The sequence below is a fragment of the Myotis daubentonii genome, chromosome 9, assembly GCF_963259705.1.
Source record: "Myotis daubentonii chromosome 9, mMyoDau2.1, whole genome shotgun sequence".
Classification (NCBI taxonomy): domain Eukaryota; kingdom Metazoa; phylum Chordata; class Mammalia; order Chiroptera; family Vespertilionidae; genus Myotis; species Myotis daubentonii.
In genome coordinates, this window is record NC_081848.1 from 19750200 (window position 1) to 19772748 (window position 22549).

Below are 22549 nucleotides of genomic sequence, written 5' to 3' on the forward strand. Positions count from 1 at the left end.
CTCCCTCCATTTTTTCCTTCTCATGGTAGACGCTCGGGCTAACAGGAGCCCAGCAATGGTGGTGTTCAGCCCCCTCACTTCCCAGTTGAATGTACAGTCACCTCGCATTCCAAGAGGGGCTGTTTTCAAGTGACTAAAGCACTGGGAATTCACAGCTCCCGGCCTTTCCCCTTTCGGTTCCCTCCTTGGGTCGGTTGCAAAGTTCATTGAGACACTGAAGCAGCTCTGCCCCGGGAGTTGTGCACTGGCCCTGGCCCAGCCCAGCCCCCCTGCCTGGGGTACTCTTCCTTGAGTCTCCAGGCCCATAGTCTGCACTCGGGGAGGTCGCCTGGAGCCCATTCCTCCAGGCAGGTGGGGGAGGGGGGCTAGCTGGGAGAGCTGGAGGAAGATGGCAGAGTAACAGTTGGTATGAGCTGGCGCCTGCTCAGCCAGACTTCCTAAGCTCCCCACAGGGCCCAGGCCAGGCCCCTTCCCAGCGCTGGGAGGACCCCAGCTGAGGTCCCCTCCCTGCATCCAGCGCCCTCCTTCCTGTTCCACCAATGGGGGCAGGAGGACCTCGCCCGAGATGCTCTGGTCCCTGCCAACCAGGCAGGCGGCAGTGCAGGCGGTGCAGTCTAGGCACTGTCAGTGGCCATGGCTTCTTCTCCCTGCCTGAAGCACGGGGCAAGGTCTGTGGCCAGGCCTTGGAGGCAGTTGCCAGAACAGGGCGGGGCAGAGCACTGGGCGCTAGCAGGCTGGGCAGTCTGTGCACACCCACTCCGGCTCCAGGCTGCCGGGTACCCACCGAGGAGCAGCGCAGCAACCTGCAGCAAAGCCCCATGCCCCTCACAGCCGCCCCTCATGGAGATGCTGCTGAGCCACCATCCAGCCTGGGACCTGCGGGGGCTGGGGTGGCCTTGGGCTCTCGCCAACCCTGCCAAAGCCGGACTCAAGCTTGGCTACCCGCCCCGTCCCCACCCACCAGCTTCTACCTGGTGGTGACTCAGACACCATTAGGACCAAATTAGCATATTATCTCTTTATTATATAGGATGTTCAGTACTAGAGGCCAGTGCATGGATTCGTACACCAGTGGGGTCCCTTAGCCTGGCCTGTGCCTGCCGGGAGCCGGTCCATCCTTGCTGTTTCAAGGGACCTGGCATATATGGCATACGGTTCTTAATATGTTTGCTCACCTTCTTGGCGCTGTGTTTTAACCAAGGTCAACTCTCCGAGAAAGGTTGAATCCCCAGGTAGGGATTTTCCCCTGAAGTTAGGGAGGGAATAAAACCCCTCAACTAAGTGCCAGGCGGGTAATTAATCACTTTAACTATGAACAATCATGCTTAAGCTACATAATCTTTACTCCCTGGAATGGAGATAAGAAACGCCCTAACCTTTGTAATAGAGATTGATAGGATTGAATCAACTGGTATAAATACAGATGTAACAAGACAGCAAGAGACAGAACTCATGAGACAGAATTCAGAAGACAGAACTTAGGAGACAGGGCTTGGAAGACAGGACCAAGAGAGACAGAGCCTAGGCACAGAACCTACACAGAACGTTCTCTAGAGACAGAAGAACTTTGCTGGAGAGAGCATGCCGGAGGATCCTGGACAGGGACTGGCCTCGGAGCCTGGAGGCAGAGCCTGGCGAGAGAGCATGGCAGGGGATCCTGGACTGAACCTGACTGCGGAGATTGGCAGGAGAGCCTGACTAGAACCTGGTGACTGAACCTACCTGGAGACCCTGACAAGAGAACCCGGCTATGATGATCAACTGAATGCTGCCTCTGTGCCATTCCTTCTTCGCCGACTCCGTCCACACCTTTGGGGACCCCTGGACCCGCTGGGGTTGACCCCGGCATGTGCCCTCTCGCAATCTGGGACCCCTCGGGGGATGTCAGACTGCCAGTGTGGGCCGAAACTGGTAGTCCGACACCCCCTGAGGGATGTAGTAGTGTGTGAAGTGGCAGGCCGTAGGGGAGGAGCCTGAGCCCAGGTTGGGCCTTGGCTGCTCCCACACATCTCCACCCCACTGTGCCTGCTGCCACTGCTGCTCAGTAGGCTCGCTGCTGGTTTGCTACAGTCTCCATGCACCCATCCTAGGGCGATACCAGCGTGCCCATGACTGAGAAGTGGCTGCAGGCTCACGCCCAGTCAGTCCTGATGCTGGTCCTGATCCTGGTCCTGATCCCAGTCCTGGTCTGGATGGGGGAGGGGTGTGCAGGGGGAGTGTCCGTGGGAGAGGCTTGTGCTGCTGCTGCAGCTGCACTTGCCAGCCATGAGCTCAGCATCTGGCGCCTTTTGGTCATCTGAGTGGTGCTCCTGCTGTGGGAGCACACTGACCATGAGGGGGCAGCTCCTGCATTGAGCATCTGTCCCCTGGTGGTCAGTGTGCGTCAAATGACCAGTCCAATGGTCGAACAGTTGCTTAGGCTTTTATATATATATATATATATATATATATATATATATATATATATATATATAGATGATTCTGTACTTATAATTTTATGTCCTAATTTTCCCTAACATTACAGATAAATATAAATATTTTCTCACTTTAAAACCATATTCTATCATATGTCTAGTGTATCATATATTATTTAACCATTGTTCTATTGTGGAACATTTGGGCAGCTTCCAACTTTTGCTCTTTTAATTAAAATGTTGGCATGAATATCTTTATGTATATAATTTTCCACATATTGGATTAATTCCCCTATGTAGAAACTCAGACAGGAGAATGTAGAATCCAAAGTTATGAAAATTTTTAATACAAAAATGCTGCACTGGTTTTCAAATAGTTTGTACTATTTGCAATTTTAATTTTCTACAAAACATATGAGTCTGAGTTATCCTATACTATTTCAAACTCTAAGCATATCATGGGTTTAGAGCCAAAAGGCCTATATCTTAATCTTACCTTTGATATCTATAAGCCATCTGTTACCTGTTAGATGTCCTACCTAATAAAAGAGTAATATGAAAATTAACCATCACTCCCTCACTGTGTCACAAAGATGGCGGCGGCCATGGAGCTGGAGCGAGCAGGAGGCTTGGGTTGCCCCGGCAATGGAGGAAGCCAAGCTTCCCTGGCCGGCCCTGGGCTTCGCTCAAGGCTACAAAGTTTCAATTACAGAAGATAAATAAACCCCAGATACCTGCTTCCAGCCCACAGGTGTGGCCAGCCTGAAAACAGCCATCAGCCCCTCACCCAGGCTGGCCAGGCACCCCAGCAGGACCCCCCCCCCCACACACACACACCCTGAAGTGTCTGTGGCCAGCCTGAAAACAGCTCTCAACCCCTCATCCAGGCTGGCCACACTCCCATGGGGTGAGGGTCCCCTTTGGGGGACTTGACCAGCCTGAAAACAGCCACCAGCCCCTCACCCAGGCCGGCCAGGCACCCCAGTGGGGACCCCCACCCTGATCTGGACACCTTTCACAGCAAACCAGCTTGTCCCCACCCGTGCATCAGGCCTCTGCCCTATATAATAAAAGGGTAATATGCAAATTGACCCTAACAGCAGAACAATTGGGAATGACTGGTCATTATCACACACACTGACCACCAGAGGGCAGATGCTCAATGCAGGAGATGCCCCCTGGTGGTCAGTGTGCTCCCACAGGGGGAGCTCTGCTCAGCCACAAGCCAGGCTGATGGCTGCCAGTACAGCGGTGGTGGCGGGAGCCTCTCCCGCCTCCTCAGCAGCACTAAGGATGTCCAACTGCAGCTTAGGCCTGCTCCCTGCAGCAAGTGGACATCCCTCGAGGGCTCCCGGGCTGCCAGAGTAATGTCTGACTGCCAGCTTAGGCCTGATCCCCTGGGGAGTGGGCCTAAGCCAGCAGGTGGACATCCCCTGAGAGGTCCCATACTGCGAGAGGGCACAGGCAGGCCTGAGGGACCCCCCCAAGTGCACAAATTTTTGTGCACCGGGCCTCTAGTATATATAATAAAAGCGTAATATGCTAATTGGACTGGAAGTCCTTCCAGATGAAGCCAGGACTATGAGGGAAGCCCAGGTCCTGGGTGCCTGCTGGCTGGAGGAAAGCCCGGGTCCCAGGTGCCAGAGGGAAGCCGATGCCAGCAGCCAGGGAAAGGAAGGCCTACTCTTGCATTGGGCCTCTAGTATATATATAATGGGACAAGTTACTTAACCACTGAATTGTTCTATCCTTGTTTATAGAACAGGTAAAATACTACTTTCCTACATTTTATAAAATATTTTTAGACAACGCCTCTATTATCCCTCAACTACTTGTACTATTTTATTTCTTGATGTTTTAATATTTCTGATTTTTATATTTGTAAGTCTATTAGTTTTCCCTTTTTTGCTACCTTTCATAATGTTATTTCTGATTTTGTCTTTCAACATTATTTTTATTTAAAATTATAAGATGCAATATTATTAGTGGCAGGCAGGAAGTATGAATTCTGAGTTAGTCAACACATCAAAATTGTATATTTGAACCTAAATCTGCAGGATGGCTCTTCTTAGTAGTTATCCCATTTTTTTCCAAAGTTGATTCTTCATAATAATAATAATTTTAATTGTGCAGATAATGTATTTGATTGTCTGGTATGATGCTTCTAATGCATTCATGCCACATACAATCCAGTTCCTTTAAATAAGTTACCAAATTTAAAACCCATGACTGCTGCAGTATGCCATTGATAGTTACTGGATGAGCTGTGAACTTTCCCCTACTTATCAGTCTGCATTTAGCCATATATATATATATGAAGAGTTCTTTCTAATATTTTATGTTACATCCAATTTTTGTTACCTGTTATATAAAGAATACAACTAATAGCTCCTTTACTCACTTATTTCTATATCTTTAATTGCACTCGATGATCACTGTTCATTCAATACTGTACTCCTTGAATTTAATAAGTACAGCTCTATTTTCTGCTGTTATTTATGTTGCAAAAGAGAAATTGATTTTCGCACCATTGAAAGTAACTTTTTTTCTGCTAAGGAGCTTAGGATTTTTTTTTTAATAAATGGAAATGCATATTGAAATGTAAATACTTTACCAGGACTTGAGTTCTTAAAAAGTATTAACTTATTCATTCCAAAAGATATTTTTGAATATGTATTATTTACCAAGCCCTGTGCTTGCAGGCAATTGGGGATGAATGCTGAGTCAAAGAAGATATAGTGCAGGCCATAAACAGAGGAGTTTAGGGGCAGTGAGCTATTCTGCACAATACTACAATGGTCCTTACATGTCATTATATGTTGGTCAAAACTCTTTCAATGTGCAACACCACAAGTGAACCCTTATTTAAACTTTGGACTGGGGTGGTCAATTTAGGTCATTGAGTGCACCACTCTGGTGGGCTATGTTGATAGTGGGCCAAATGGTAATTATATGGGGATGGGGGGATGAGGGAACTCTAGTGATTACTCAATTTTTCTGTGTACCTAAAACTGTTCTTAAAATAGTTTATTAGTTGAAAAAATCATAGCCAAAATAACCACTGAATGAGTAACCACACAAATGTGCAAGTGTGGTTCTGACAAGCTACCTATTGCTAGATATCTACAAGGTAGGATAGGAGCAGTGAGAGACGCAGGCCAGGGACGGTTTCACTAAGACAGAGAAGTTGAACTTTGATGGAGAGAGGAGTAGGGGCTAAGCAGGCAGAGAGAGAGAGAGAGAGAGAGAGAGAGAGAGAGAGAGAGAGAGAGATGGCCAAGGAGCAGTTTGTGTGGTCTGAAGAGGAGAATGGTGGATATGTGAGCCTGAAGAAAGTCTGTTTAGGCTAATGTGGAGGCTGAGGGTGAGTGTGGCTCAATTTGATGCTAGAGACAAAGGATGGAACCAGACCTTTTGGTGGGAATGTACATGGGGTGTGATCAAATCTGAGTTTGAAAAGAATCATGCAGCAGTCAAAAGTTTTTTTTATCTTTTAAAGTATGTAGATCAGATCATTCCTTTGCTAAAAAGCCCCCCTATTGCACTTAGAATTAATTCCAAAATTTTCACCATAGCTTACAAGACCCGACCTGAGATGATCTCTCTTCACTTCTCCGACCTCATCTTGTATCTCACCTCACTTTGTTCACCATCTGCCAGCAAAATGTCCTCAAACATTCAATCAGATTCCCAGTTTAGAGCCTTTGAATTCCTGATGCCTTTTGCCCGGAGGCTCTTTTTTCCAAATGGGTATTTCCTTTTCAGCCAAGTTTTAGTGAAGCCAAGAAGCCTCACTTGGCCACTTCCCTAAAGAAACGAACCCTCCCTTAGTCACCCTCTTTTACATTATTCTGGTTGTGTTTTTTTGTTTTGTTATTATTACTTGTAATTATCCTATATGAAACTATCTTAATTTATCTGGTTAATTGTTTATGTTGGCACCTAGAGGGACTTTACAATTTGTTTTCGTGAACCAATGGTTACAATATGGAGAACAGATTGGAAAGGGACTAGGGTAGATCTGCAGAGCAGTTAGGAGGCATTGCCACAGTACAGGTAAGGACAGAAGGTGCCTGAGCTAGGATTATAGTGGGGACATGGAGGCAAGTCTGGAGTCAAGAACTCAGAAGATAAAACCCACAGACTTTGGTCATAGATTAGTTAAGGGCATGACAACGAGGGAGTTGTTAGAACTTTAATATTTCCTGAAAGTCTGTGGATTCCTCTATTTTAAATGTATGGTTTTGTTGTTGTTGTTACTTTTGGTTTTTGGATTTTTGTTTTTTACTTTGAATTTTTTTCGTTGTTGTTACTGCTTTTGCTCTGCATATTCTGTCTCCTTGGCAGATACCTATGGTGTATGGATCAAATTCTTTTTGTCCTTTTTGTTTGCCATCTCCTTTCTCACCTTAAAATTTCCTTATTCATTTACTTTGCATTCTCAGATTTCTTCTCAAGTTTTTACTCTGAAGCACTGGTTTAAATATTTAGTAGTAAAAATTTGCATTTTATTGCTTCTAATGAATATTTTATTTTAGTTACTTGAGTTTTGATTTTATTGCATTCTCTTCACATCCTTGATCGCTCTTTAAATGCAAAAGGAATATTCTCTTTTTCCTCATTGATATCTAGAACCATACGTTTAAAATTTTTCTTCTGATTTACAAGAAAATCTCTCATACTAGGGGAAGAAATTCACAGTAAGCTTTATTATTTGTTTCCTTCTTTTAAAGAGTTTTCTTCTAACCCAACTGATTTTTAAGTGTTCTAAAAAAGAATAGATGGTTTACTTGAATGGTGAGATATCTACCTCTAGACTAAACACTAAGTGTCCAGATTATTATGACTGGCCAGATTATTATGACCACCCCATCAGTACAATGAAGTAAATTAGTTATGAAAATAATAATAATAATAATAATAATAATAATAATAAAACCTTGTGGAGTATTTGCTTAGGAAGTTTTCAATATTCAGTATTTTTGGAGTTGTCAATGAAGTACTGATGGGGTGGTTAATAATCTGGCCACTCAGTGTCTTTTCTAGACCTGTGGCCTCTGCTGTGCAGGTAGAGGCCAGGTTGTTAGTAGAAGCCTCTACTCTGTTCTCCAATCAACACAAAGAAATCTGCCCAGGCCTGAGCTGGCAGGCGAAGCTCCATATTGACTGCAGTTTGTTTCGTTGAAGCAAAAGACAAAGGAGGAGGAGGTCAGAAGCCATTTCATTGCTTAAAACTAGAAATGGGCTTTTGAGGCTGAGTCATTGCACAAAGATGATGGAAGGAGTTTTTAGGGGTAAAATAGTCAGGTTTAGGGAGTTTTAGGAATTAGGGGCCCATAGGGGAGGGAGGTACAGTTGGCTGGGACTTGGAGCTGACAAAAGGCATACATTCACAAAGACTAAAAGGTGCCACAGCCTAAAGGGAAAGGAAGACACCCATTTGCAGGAGATGAGGGGAGAGCCACAGGGAGCAGAAAAACAACAGGGAGAAAGAAAAAACAAACAGATTTTCACAGGGAATAGAGAATTCTACCACAGGAAGGGGAGAAAATGAGGGGAACCCCATGTGGGGTTTAGCTTTGAAGCTGCTATAGTGACCAGTCAGAGTAGAATACCAGGACACAAAGAACTGCAACCTATATGAACCTTAGGAAAGAGGGACTTAGTGGGTTATACCCCTTTGGGACCCCCTCCCCACGTGGGAGTCTGTGCTTGTTTCCCAATAAATTTCCACTTTTTACTATACTGAAGCATCCATCTTATATAAAAACTGCTGTTTGAAATTTTAACCCTGCTATTTCTGGCTTCTGTAAATGCTTGCTGGCTTAAATAATAAGGAAAATAAGACTACTCCCATTCCAGAGAGGCCATAAACCTTCCCCAGACAAAGTTATCACTGCTGGCGCCAAAGCCCCAGCACATAGGGCTCTTTAAGAACTTGCAAAGGGAACCAGAAAACCCCATATTTGGGAACAAAGAAGGTAAAAAGATATAAATAGGGAAACTTCCTCCATGTTGGGGCCCAGAATTTGAAATACAGTTTTCTCTTGGCCCGTGCGTAATAATAATAATAATAATAATAATAATAATAATAATAATAATAAAAATAAATAAATAAAGTGTAACTCCATCTCTTTAAGCGTTGCTTGGTTCTTCTCCTGTCTTCTGTAACAATACACCTTTTTTCCGTGGCTTCAATTCTTTGAATCCACCTGAACAAGAACCCAGGAAGGAAGCCACCTTTGCATCCTGCCCAGAGGAAAACTAGGCATTTCAGTTTGATTTCCGTGTTTCAATGAGAGGAAAGAAAACCTAGAAAATACTACTAATAAATTCATTTCCTACCCTTCATTGCAATTGCAAGAAGGATCCTTCTCCCCTTCCTCATGGTTTCATTGCTACTTTAAGGGAAATTAAAGCTGTTTTTATGTGCTTGCATTCAACTCACTGGCATTCCTAAATTCGAAAGTTGTGACTAATGTAAATCGAGGGTTTGAAGGCAGACATTTCATTACTAGCCTGCTTTCTCTAGTAATTCCTCATCTTCATATAATGTTTCAAACACTATGACCTTTTCCCTAATAATGCTTAAATTACCTTTTACATCACTCTTTTCTGTTTTAAAAAAATATATTTTTATTGATTTCAGAGAGGAAGGGAGAGGGATAGAAAGATAGAAACATCAATGATAAGAGAGAATCATTGATCAGCTGCCTCCTGCTTGCCCCCTACTGGGGATCGAGCCCACAACCCAGGCATGTGCCCCTGCCTGGAATCAAACCTGGGACCCTTCAGTCCACAGGCTGATGCTCTATCCACTGAGCAAAACCAGCTAGGCCAACACTCTTTTCTTATGTACACCTAAATTCAGTCATGCCCTTCTACTGAGAGTTTCAAAATCCTCTGTATGGGGGGGCACATTTCCCATGGAAGATGAATTTGTTTTGGTCAGGAAAGTTTCTGCTAGCCTCAATTAAGTTAATCTCCAGCTTTTCAATCTCCTGAGTTTAGCACTAGGTATAGTTATTAAATTGGCTATTCACAATCAATATTCTGAGATATACTGGCAGTCAGTATTATTAGGTTGCATGCATATTAGTTGTTTTGTGCCCAGAGGTAATTTTACTATAAAGAATGCAATTTAATGAATCAAATAAGATAAATAAACAATGCTTAGTTAAACTCTTGAATATTTATGAGGCAGTTCAACGGTGATTAGAGGATATGAGGTGAGGAAGTTAAAATGCAGCAGGAACACAATAATGAATATAATTTACTGAACGAATTTGTACCTATTTTTCTTAGAAGCTGTCATTACTATCTAAATAAAATATTCTAAAGAAGATTGAATAGAGTTGAATTTGTTCTTAATCCATGTAGTTTAGTGTAGGTCTTTTTACAAATGTTAGTTCCTTTCCCTTCTTTACCTTTTTTTACTTAAATAATCTAAAATACAGTATACTGAATAGAGAAAATTCTTTGAGTATTTTATCAGAACTAATATATTTAATGTTTTGCATGATGAGCTGTAAACATAGTAGTCTCTTAATATATACTAATTAAAGAATAAAAGTTTTTGTATGAAAGTTAACCTTCTTAGGTAAGAGAATACTAATTTTTTTTAAAAAATGATGTACTTAATATGGTCTATGGTTTAACTCTATATAAGGTGTTAGAAATGCAGAGTTCTGAAGGTATATAGTTTTCATATACACATTAAAAAAGACAAAAAGATAAAAATTAGTGATATATCCATCTTAAGGAGTTTGAAAAATACAACAACACCCAGTACATTTTAAACCCAAATAAACTAGAAAGAAGCATATAATAAAGGTAGGAGCAATACTTAAGTTAAAAAAAATGGACTAAATAAAAGGAATAAAGGCAAAATTAATGTTTTGAAAGACAAAAAAAGTAAATCTCTTTTGATCAAGAGTGATAAAAAAGAGAGAGAGAATGGAGAGGGAGAAGAAGAAAATATACAAATTACTGACAGAAACAAAATAATACCACAGATCTTAGAGACAGTACAAGGACAATGAGAGAAATGGTGGCTGGTTGAAATGGTCATGCAAATCTTGCCCAGGTGAGAAGTAAAAAGTCCTGGCAAGCATCCAAAAGCAGATGCTGAAGGAGAATTTACTGTTGAAAAGCTGAGACAGCAACAGGTAAGCCTGCAGCTCTTCTGTTCGAGAATATGTCGCTGGTGCCAGAAGACTGCAGCCTTGCCAGCAGAAACAGCGAAGGATGGAGCTCAGTGCAAGAAAGAGCAGTTGGGAACCTCAGAGGGAAATTCAAGAAGAGAAGTGTAAAAGTGTTAAGACCCAGAATGGAGTATAGACTCTGCTCAGATTCTTGGGTGAATGACCAAGTACTGTGCTTGCCCAGGGAGAACACGAGGACCAGATAAAATTGCAGGCAGCAACAAAGAGAAATCTCCCCTTAAAAGAGCTGCATTAAGTGGGATTGTTGAGTTTGCTGCTTTAAACACCGAGTGCATTCTTCAACATGTATCTTCTAAGAAAGCAGAAAAGTGGCAGTTTTTAAAAGCACATATTTTAAAGATTTATAATGAAACATGTTGGGTGAAATGATATGATAGTTTTGTTTCAAAAGAATACAGGAGAATCAATGTTTCTCTCTCATCATTGATGTTTCTATCTCTCCCTCTCCCTTCCTCTCTTAAATTTATATATAATGAGCAATTAGTCAATTAATAATTGGCATTTTTATAAAGTATGTCTTTTATAAATATTCCTTTTTCTTTTTTTATTTAAGCACTTTATAAAACTTCTCCATTTCTTAGTATAGTAAGCAAGACCATATCTATATCTGCCTGTTCAACACTCATTGAATTAGTATCTCTCTGCCCCAAGTACATTGTCAGTTGCTTAAGATATAAACCCAGCCCTCAAAAGGGAAAATATTTTGTTTTAATTTGATAATTCTCAAATGGGTCAGTCTAACAGAATGCCAACAAAGTATTTCAAGTATTTGTAAAATTAAATGAGTTGATGTCTACATTTGTGATTTCATTTTTTTGCATGGGTGCTCTGAGTGTGCAAGTGTGTATTATGTGATAGAGAGTGAGACTGTGGATGGACGTATGATATGAGCTCAGGATGACTGAGTTTAGAAGTGGGACAACCCCTGTTTAGAGCTGGTCCAGTAGATTCACTTGTATCGAAGTGTGAAGAAATAGAAAATGCTTCTGAATATGATAAAATATATTAATACTTCTTTTTGTTCTTTATGTGAATAAAACAATATATTCAGGCAAATATTCTAATATTCTTGAAGAGAAAATGGTTCCTTTAAAATTTTAATAAGAAAATATTTGAGAAGTGGTTTGGGATAGAAAATTTCTTCCATGAAGCAATGTATCCAGAAGCAAATGAAACAAACACAATAAACTGAATAATTAATTGCTTTCTAAAAGAACTCTACAGATTTGCCTTTCAATGGAACAGGGGAAGGAAGAAGTTAAGAAACTGAAATGTTACTTCTTACTAATTTCCTGCTAATTTTTGAAAAAACAGGTTTAGCTAGCCTCCCAGTCTAAGAAAATACTCTAAGAAGAAAATAAAATAATAGTGACACGAAAGCTATTTGATTTAAATCAGAGTCCACAGACTTTTAGAAAAGGAAGAGTAGAATTGGCGTCTTATTTTGTTCTTATGGTTTATTTTTTATAGTCATATTTTTATATAGTCATAATAAAAAGCCAAAGAGAATCTGTAAAACAGCTGCTACCCACACACCATATGGAAAATAAAATAGCCTTTGCTTTAGCCTTTTGGTGACTGGCTTCATTTCAGCTTCTTTTCCTCCTTTAATGTGTATCTGAAATTCCATTTTACACACACACACACACACACACACACACACACGCGCGTGCACGCGCACTCCCATACCCTAATATACAAATTAAGTGAAATCTGCCCAGTATGAGTTAGTGTCAAACATCAGTGAGATCCATTTGTTTATGTGTCTCCTGCTCTGATGATTAGAGTCAAATCATAAAATAAAATTATAAGAAACAATCTTATCTCTCCTCCCTTTCAAAAATCCCACTGCAACTTATTTTGCCAAGCAAAACACAATTGGTGTCTTTTCAGTGCAATCAGCAAGTGGAAATGGCTTTAGAGACATGTCTGAGATGAACTTCTGAGTTTCATCTCCTCCAGAAGGTCTAAAATAAACACGTGAAAGTTTTGAACATAGCCCAGGCAAAGGAGATGCTAGGGCTGGCTTTTAGTGAGAATTATAAAGTGGGATCAGTTATTTGGTCTTTTGTTCCTCTTAATAACACAAAAATTTTAGAACTGAAACTAAGATACTGTGCATTTCTCCCCCACTACAAAAATACATTGTTGCTTATTGTTGAAATTATTTCAGTCATTAAAAAATAATGTTAATAATACTCTTACACAAGGCCACAAAAAGTACAAGCACTATAAACTTGGTAATCATGGGGGGGGGGTTTGTTATTTTACAGGTAGAATATACAACAATATTAAAAATAAATTAGTCTAGAAAAATTTTCTTTTTAATAACTAAATATTTTCTTGATTTATTATTTTATTTAGAAAAATGGAGGGCATTTTAGGAACAGAGACTTATGCTCATGCAAACAGAAACTTATACCCATTTAGGGCATAGTTTATTCCCACTGGTGTTTCTTCAGAGGATCTGGATGGTAAGAAATCCTGGGTAATTATGGATATGAGAATTGTATTGTCTCAATGCCTTTCTCTCTCTCTCTTTAATTAAAATTCCCCATAAATATCCTTTATTATTAGATTGAAGGCAGGACTAGATCTTATTAATATTTGTACTTCTACTGCCTACCACAGTGCTTGATACTTAATAAATGCTGATAAGGGCGGGGGGGGGGTGAAAACACGAATCATCTTACATTCCATTGTCACATAGTTACCTTCAGTATTCTTCCTGATATGGGAAAATCATAGGAAAGATGATGGAATGTGGCCTTATCTATCTTTACTCCCCTTTCCTGCCAGACTAGCAAATGCACTGATTTGGTATGCACATAAAATCGCGGCGTCATAGAAACACCTTGAGCAGCTCTGCTCTAGGATTCGGGAATTACCATTCACAGGACCCTTAATGCTGGTGGCTTCATAAATTCAAAACTGAACCTAATAATTTACTTACAGTGACCAATGACATGAATGGCAATCCAGAAGGGACAGTCATGGTTATTCATGAGCCAGACATTCAATAAATACAGCTCATTTTCAATTTTCAATCATGCTGCTTGTCATACGTTAGAAATTTCACATATCACAATGCCAGAGCTTTCTATATTTAGTCTCTGCAGCCATGAAATCTCAAGCTACTCACATGTAAGTTATTCAAATTCTCAAATGGTGGTTCTAAGAGAATGTCAACAAAATTGTTTAAATGTTTGTAAAATACAATGAGATGGATTGGTGTCTAAATTTGTGATTTCAAATTCTTTTTTATTTCCTCTGATGGCCATTTATGTGAGGTAGTGCTAGACTTGTAGAAAGCAGCCTTAAAAGCTTATTGAAAAGACCATGTTGTTTTCCTTTCATACCAAAGTCCTAATCTAGCCTAATTATGACATTTAAAAACACCCGTGGTTGGACTCACTTAGCAAATAAAAGGGATGAGATTACTAAAATGTCCTGAAGCCCTTGCCATTCAAGTCATGCTCTGGTGGGCTTGGGGCTGTCATCCTTCCGACGCTATCTTTATGCACAGCATTCCTACCATCTGTACGAGGTAGAGCAATTAGTCTTTTCATTAACAAAAATTAGCCAATTTGATTTGAATTAATTGGTTAATGTATTTGAAAGTGTTGTTAGTTGCAGATGAATATAGCTTAAATCAAAATGCTTGGTTCGTTATTTCTCACATCGATTAAGACTTCCTTGTAAAAGATAAGAATGCCATTGTAGGTAGATTATTAACAAATGGCATCAGGGGAAGCCTCCTACTGAGAGCCTTACTGCTGCCCTATAGAGCAGACCAAGGAAAAAATGTCAAGACCAAGCAAAAGGAGCTACCAGGACTTAGATCAAGACCTCAGGTTAGGAATAAAAACTAAAAACAACAACAAAAATTGAAATAGAGTTTCCCTTGTTGGACTTCGTAAAGGCAGGGACTGTATCATTCTTCCTGATTATTTAACCCACACACTGCACCAAAACATAGCAGCCATTCAATAAATATTCGCTGATTAAGTAAATGAGTGAATAATAAAGATAAATGAGATTCAGAAAAAACACACAGGAAGTCAGATCAGGGACATACAAGATCTGAATTTGACTGCCAATCCAAGTCACAGAGTCAGGCTGCAAGTCAATTGAAGAGCAGAATGAGAACAGGTGAGAGATCAGTGATAGAGATTTGGGCGTGAGAGATCAGGTAAGCATATGAGAGTTTTAAGGACTTTACTGCCCTTGACAATGTTCATTTTCTCTGCAAACGACACTTGTTCAAGGGCAACCTTCCATGACTAGCAGAGCAGAGAACACAAAGATTTCAGAACCAAGTGAAACACATGTAGCTTCAACTTTGATTATTTATTAAGGAGAAAGCATTGAGGTGTTATCATTTGTTAATGCAACATATTCCAGAGATACAGTTTACCAATATCAAAATGGCAGTTGAGTATGTATTTAACAGAAACCATATCCCAGAAGAAAATAAATCTGTGCACACAACTACAGAAATGTGTTATTTTCTGTTACCTCTCCTACTATTCTGGGTATGTCAAGGGAAATTTCTCATATAGAAGTCTCATTGTGACTTCTTTTAACTGCTTCTTTTAACTCTTGACTGAGGCTAAAATAATTTTCTGCAGTGGTCAAATAGACTCACTTATTGTAATTATTGACAGGTGCAAAAACATATTCAGATGTTAGGTCTGATTCTTCACCATCTCTGATACCAACATTGAAGTGTTGTGATTCTCACATACGTATATCAAACCACCTTGGGACCCTGACAAAAGACTTAGAGGACTCACAACAAATAAAACTGTTGCTAGGATTAGAGCTCTGATTTGAGGTTCTCTCTTCCCAAATTGTTGTCACTAGTCACAATTTAGATAACAGTAGTATTCTTTGGGGTATTAGATGCTTATTGCCTGAAGTAACTAAATTGACAACATAAAATATACTTATTTCTTATTTGATTATGGAAGTTATCTGAAAATCAACAGTAGCCTTTAAATCCAATAGACATCTCTCTCTCTATATAAAGCCAGTGACCAGAATGCCAGAAAGACCAGAATGACTTGTCACTGTAACGCCCACTGCATTCGGCCAACCAGCCCGATAGGGGGGCGGGTTGGCCAGATCCCACCCGTGCACAAATTCATGCACCGGGCCTCTAGTTTAAAATAAAATACAAACTCTTTCCATAATCTCCATATCACTATGTAATCTTATCTCTGTCCACCTAGCTCTCTGACTACTTTTAATTTGTCTAGATCTCGCTTAATCACTTAGCAGCTTTAAACATAGTAGGCTATTTCCTTCTTTTTGATCAGCAATTTTAGTTTCTTTGATACCTCTCATACCTGGGTTCTCTGTCTCCACGCCAATTTCATGCTGATTGCTCCTCTCTAGCTAAACATTGAAATTCTGAATGCATTAAGACATAGCTTAGTGCCACCCCACCCCATTCCTCCTCCCATTTCTCCTTTCCTCTCCTCTCCTCTGGAAATTTGTCCTTAGGTGCTTTCACCTAGTACAATGGCCTTAAATACCACCTCTATGACTGCCACCTTTATGTCTTCAGCCCTGATCTCTTATTAGAGTCCTAACTCACATATTTTACTGCTTAACTGACTTATTCTTTTAGATTTCTAATCAGCATTTCAAATTGAATTTAGCCAAAATAGAATTATTTTTTACCTTGAAATCTGTTCAAGTCAGTAATCTAGGAATCATTTCCTTTCCATCCACATTTGATCAGTCAGCAAATCCTGTTGACCTGCCTCTAAAATATGTCCTGTTCCACTGTTAGGACCTAGTCTAAGTAACCATCATTTCTTGCTTGGATTATTGTGATAACCTCCTAATTTCTACTCCTGGACTTTCTCCTCTTCTTGTATTCTTCACTAAAAACAACCAGAGTGATGTTTTTAAAAAATGTAAATCAGACACATTTGCCCCAACGGCTTTCCATTGCACTTGAAATAAAACACAAATTCTTTCTATAACATATACATTCCTACATAATTTGTCTCTGTCCACTTAACTCTCCTATTACTTTTAATTCCATTCATACCACTGCTCACCAAGGTGCAGTAGCTCCACTTCCTTCTGTTCCTTAAAGCAACCAGATGTGTTCTACCTTTGAACTTCTATATGTATTCTTACCTAAGTTTATTTTACTCACTTGTTTGCTTGTTTATATGTTATTTGTCTTTCCCATTAGAATAAAATATTTATAAGAGTAGAACCTTTTCTAACTTATTCACACATTTCAATTCAGGGGAAAAAAGAGAGGTGGCCCTGAACACCACCTCCACTTCTTTCAAAATGGCACCTACTGCCTTTATAGAAACTAGCTCTTTCAGACATTATAGGTAAAGCTGAAATAATAACCAAACAAATGACTCATAGGAATATATATATATATATATGTGTATATATATATATATATATATATATATATATATATATATATACATATATATATATTTTGTCACCATGCTTATAATTCTACCATTAGTAAATACAACTAGGATTGCAGTTGGGATAGAATAGAGGAGAAAGATAGTGGTGAGATGAAATATTAAGCTTTAGGGTGTTACTACCTTTTAGTAATATTTAGTTGGGGAGATCATTTACTAAGAGAAAAGAAAACTGATAAAAGAAAAAAATAGTAAGATGATGAAAGCCATAAGTTCCAGGGTAGGTAAGGTGAACAGAAGAGGTAGAGTTCTTCTTAAAGAGATGAAAACGCAGAACAGAGAGGATGGGGATGATGTTGATAAGCTTTACTTACATCACACTTATTTTTAAATCTACATGCAACCATACAGTTATGAGATAGTCTCAATAAAAAATCATCTTTGCTGGTTATATTCTACTTAAAATAACAGTTAATGTCATAGTTGGCCACTGAAGTATATGAAGTTTTAATTATTTTCTGATTATAAAAAGTATACATTTAATTTCCCCATTAAAAGATATTGACTTTTTTGGTAACAAGATGCCATATTTTTAAAACTACAATTTGTAATGCACTATAAAATTAGCATAAATGTTCCTGTGCCCTTGGATTTTATGTTGTTTCCATATGTAAAAATAGTTGTCAGAATTTGAGTTGATTTATTTTAACTTAAAAAAAAGTGGTCATTGTGATGATTGTTCTAGAATTTGATGCATTTCCTATTAATGTTTGATCCTTAGAAATATTCCCTTTTTACTTGTGATAATTTGTCATTTTGAATGAAATAGGCTTAGTACAAACATTGTGCTCTGACACTTCTGAGTGCTACTGTTGAATGATCTTGATCCTGCTCTCCAGTCAACCTTTGATCATCAGCATTCCGTGAAACCTCACAGAGAGCTGTTATTACAGTAAGTCATGGTGAGAGCACCAAGATCAGCGGGGTCTCTGCGTGCCATACCCGCTGGGCAATTTTAGGCCTCATCTTTCTGAGTTTCCCAGCAGCATTTGACTCAGAACCTCACTCCATCTTAAAATTCCTCCTTTGGCTTCTGAATTTCTTCAGTCTCTCCCTTAGTTTCTTTGGCTAGATCCTCTTTCTTTCTGAGTTCCAAATGGTGAGGCACCAGAGGGTCAATTCTCAGACATTTCTATCAACACCCGGTAAGCTCAGCCAGCACATGCATATAAACCACCTATACACTGATGATTCCTCAGAGCTACAGCTCTAACTCTTACCTTTCTCTTAACACAAAACCCACTTGACAACTATTTCTGGAAATAAAAAGGCTTACAAAGTTTAACACATCTAAACAGAATCCTTGATTTTTTTTCCTCTGAAAAATGTGCTCTTCTCTATTTCTCATATATGTAATTGATATGTCATTCACTCACTTTCTTGGGTCAAAAAAATCTCTGAAATTATCTTTGGTAATGCTCCACCTTCAATTTATTATCAAATCCTGTTACACCTCCAATTCAAAATGTATCTTAAAAGGTCCACTTCTCATTAACTCCACTGCTACGGTTCTAGTTGAAAGCAACCTCATTGTTACCTAGGTTGTACCGACTGTCTTCGCTGTTCCTCCTGATGTCATCTCTGAGGTCTATTCTCTACCCTCTAGACTGAAAGAGGCTTTTAAATGTCATACCCTGACTTGACTCTTTAACACCCTTTAATGGCCTTGCTTCATAATTAGGATTAAATGTGAACTCCATTTTTTGCAGGTCACAAGACCCTGTGTAACCTGGTTTTATCCTGGTGATTTCTCCATCACCATGCTGCCAACCTCCCTGTTGTTCACTGCTCTCTCACCAGAATCTCTTCCTTTTTGTTCTTTGAACAAGGTCTGCATGCTCTGACTTCAGAGCCTTTGAGTTTGCTGCTCTCTCTGCTTCTCTCTCTCATTTGGTCATGTTTCTACCCAAATTGCAAAACCTCAGAAATGGTGACTTCTGAAAATAGCTGACTCTTTCACTCTCTACCTTCACGTCCAGTTTTATTTTCTATACAGAATTTATCATCACTTGACATTATGTCACACACTTATTTGTTAGCTTGTTTATTGCTTGTCCCCCCTACTACAATATAAGCTCCACAAGAACAGCGACTGTATTTTTTTGTTTTTGTTTTATGCCTAGCATAAAATTTAGTACTAGTAGACCTTCAACACATATTTGTTGGATTAATAAATGAATGGTTTATTTTTTAGGAAGACAAGAATTGTGCACAAATCTAAATCATATGTGATCTTTGCAGGACCTCACAGAAAACTGTTATTACAGGTAAATCATGGTGGGAAAGTGAAGGTCATGCTCTGAGGGCAGGCAGAACAAAGGTGGAGCGGGACTGGCTGTGTGAGAGGAGCACGGCTTTGACCTATAGGAGACCGGATCCTCATTCCTCTGCACACCGGAACACACTCTGTGGCTTTCTAAAAGTGTGCACACCAGACGTTCTGATGGAGGGGTCAAGGTGGACCTATATTTACAGAGTTGTTTTAGGTTGGTTTCCTTAGAAGCAGAGCTTGAGACAGAGATTTGAGTGCATTTGATTTATTGTGAGCGTGCTTACAGTAGACTGTGAGGAAGGGAGGAAAGGAGAATGTGAAAGAAGAGGGAGCTGAGCAAGAGTGTGGTCCCAGGTAATCTGGCCCTGGTCGGATGCACCCAGCAACGCTCCGAATTATAAACTGCATCATAAATTTGTTTCCTCCTTGAGGAAGGGACTAGCGTCAGTCAGAGTCAGCCATTGGCCTTGGGTTGGTCACCTTTTGTAGGGAAGGTGACTTTTCAGGTAAGACAGTGCCCCTCAGGTGAGGGCAATTCTCCAGAGAGAAGCTGAGAACCATTAGCCAGCACTCACAGCAGCTGGGGGACAGTGCAGTGGCCCAGTGAAGGGGAGCTGGGAAGAACACCCCATATCTTCTATACTGGTATTAGAAGAGGATAATTATGAAGCGCAGATATTCATTCACTCAACAAATATATATTGTAGGTGCCATGAACCAAATACTACCAGTCCTGGTGATCAGACATGGTTCCTGAAGCATGGATAGGAAAAAGAGTGATTTTAATAAAATGAATGTGCAATAATGATAAGATAAATGCTAAATTACCTATCACCAAATAATGAATTGAAGCAAGACTGTAGAGAAGAATCCATGATTTTTGTATAGGTAATGTGTCCTTATACTAGTTCATGGTCCTTGCTGTCACTTAGAAATATTGTAAAAACTCTTTATCACAGTAATCATTTTTTAATGCTAGCTGTATATTAATCAAATAGTTCTCACACACTATTTAAAAACTCTAATAGAATAAGGAAAAGCTTGTGTTGGTGTACAAGTTCTATACTTGATCATTTTTCAAAAATCAAGATGATTTTCTCTGTTAAAACAGCAAAAATAAAAATAAAAAGTTTAAAGGCAACTGAGATATTGGGTTGGATGCTAATTCTTTTTTGTCTTTTAGAAATTACCCCCCAACCACTACCCCCAGTTCTGGTGAAGGCAAGAACAAGAGCTACGTGAGGAATAGGGATCTTGTTTTTGTGGAATATACAAGTTCGCAGACTGCCCACACTCCTGGAGGCTAACATTTCATTAAGTTGATGAGTTGTTATAAAATGTTCACTGTTATAAGGCTGACATAACTGTGTTTAAAAATAGAAAAATTTAAGGAATGAGAAGTCATTTCAATAAGAAAGCACAGATTACAAAGCTCCAAACAAATTTGAGAATTTAGCAGTAGGGGGTAAGATTTGCCAAGGATGATATAGTAGAAAGACTTGTTTTATACATTTAATTATTAGAGGAAAATATACAAAAAAATTTTTAACAACCAATAAATTGGATAACAGTAAGTAGCCACCTGTAGCTATTGAAATAGGTCTATTTTCATCTGTCCTTTTTTTTTTTTTAAATCTTTGCATGGTGCTATGGAAACATACTGAATAATAAGCCAGCTAATGAGCAACATAATCCATGTCCATAAAATAGTATATTTCTTACTTTCTTTGCCACCAAGAAAAATTTCAAAGGAATGTAATTCTGTTAAAATGTCACCAAACCAGCTCTTTAGGAGAATGCGATGCCAGCAGAAATAACAAGGCCTATTTTCAATAATTCTGTTCATACCTCAAATCCCTGTGGTCTTCCTAGACTCTCTTTCAGATGTTTCCATGCAATAAGAATCTCTGACATGGACACACTTGTAGCTTTGACATCTGTGGGAGCGGCACTGGGTTCTGTAGGGAGGAAAGTGGAAATAATAAACCACAATGGTAGTAAGTTAATGTCCATCAAAGGTGTTACTTTTTCCACCATCGTTTTGCAATGAAGTGCTGTGGTAGCTCCAAAAAACACAGGATAAAAAGACGATCTTTTTGGATTTCTATACTTCGGTCAAGTCTCATCAAACCTTATCAACGAGAAATGACGAATCTAGGAAGACGAGCAGAGAAGAACTTTGTCCTTGGATTAACTAGGACATTTCTGGAGAAGTTAAATTGTTTGACTTAAATTGCCTGCCATCTACCAAATGATCAAAAGAATGGACTAGGCTTCAGGATTGGCCCTTTTTTATTTTTTTTCCTGTGCTGTTTGCATTCAAAAACATTATATATTTATTTACCTTTAGGCAAGTAGCTTCATCTTTTCCTAAGCCCAGTGCCCTCATTTGTAATGTGGGCATAATAAGAGTACTTAGCTTAGAGATTTTTTAGATTAGTTTTAATTGGAATAACACATACAAAATATTGAGCACAGTCCTTGGTACTTAAAATATTCATTCACAAAATACCACTTATTATTATTTTACTTTTTTTAGCCATTGCAGGCACAAAGAGTCTAAATTACATGAGTTGTTTTGTTGTTCCAACCACAAAACCACATTTCTATGATTGTATAAGGAATATGTTATGAATCACGGTATTTAAAAGGCATGAGCTGACTTTTAAGACAACTGTAGGGCGAAAAGGAAAGTCCCTGAAGGTCTCCAGGCTGCTGCTATGCTCAGCGACATTTCTCACTATTTTTTTCCAATGCACCATGTCTGACTGGCATCCATCAAGAGCAGCACTTTGAGGTTGCACTTGATGTGAGGAAAAAAATATTTTCAGCTTTGTCACTGCGGAATCATAAATACTATGTCACAAACACATATTCAATGAAATGGCAGAATAAAGGCTATACATTAGTTCAAATAGTTCTGTACAAATTTGATTTTAAAAACTATCCCTTAAAAACTGTAGAGACTTTAATATTAGCTCCATATCACTGGTAAGAGCTCAGATTACTCTGTTGAAAATGTTTTTTGTTGCTGTTGTTGTTTTTTGTTTGTTTTAGATTCAGGTAACCATATGCCAAAGACAGAATTCTAAATAAAAATTTTAAAAGTCATTATGAGAAATATAGAAAGAATTCTAACAATTTTTTTGTGTGTGGAGATTTTTC

At 39.3% G+C, this 22549-nt stretch overlaps 1 protein-coding gene across 1 annotated transcript in view; it reads right to left on the bottom strand.

The window, feature by feature from the left end:
- LOC132240636 (contactin-5-like) overlaps window positions 1-21332 on the bottom strand; it is a 43313-nt gene extending 21981 nt beyond the window's left edge. Inside the window, exon 1 of the mRNA XM_059708081.1 lies at window positions 21233-21332. Within this exon, the coding sequence (XP_059564064.1) occupies window positions 21233-21298 (66 nt within the window). The 5' untranslated portion in view covers window positions 21299-21332. The remainder of the gene's footprint in view (window positions 1-21232) is intronic.
- Between the last annotated feature and the right edge of the window lie 1217 nt (window positions 21333-22549).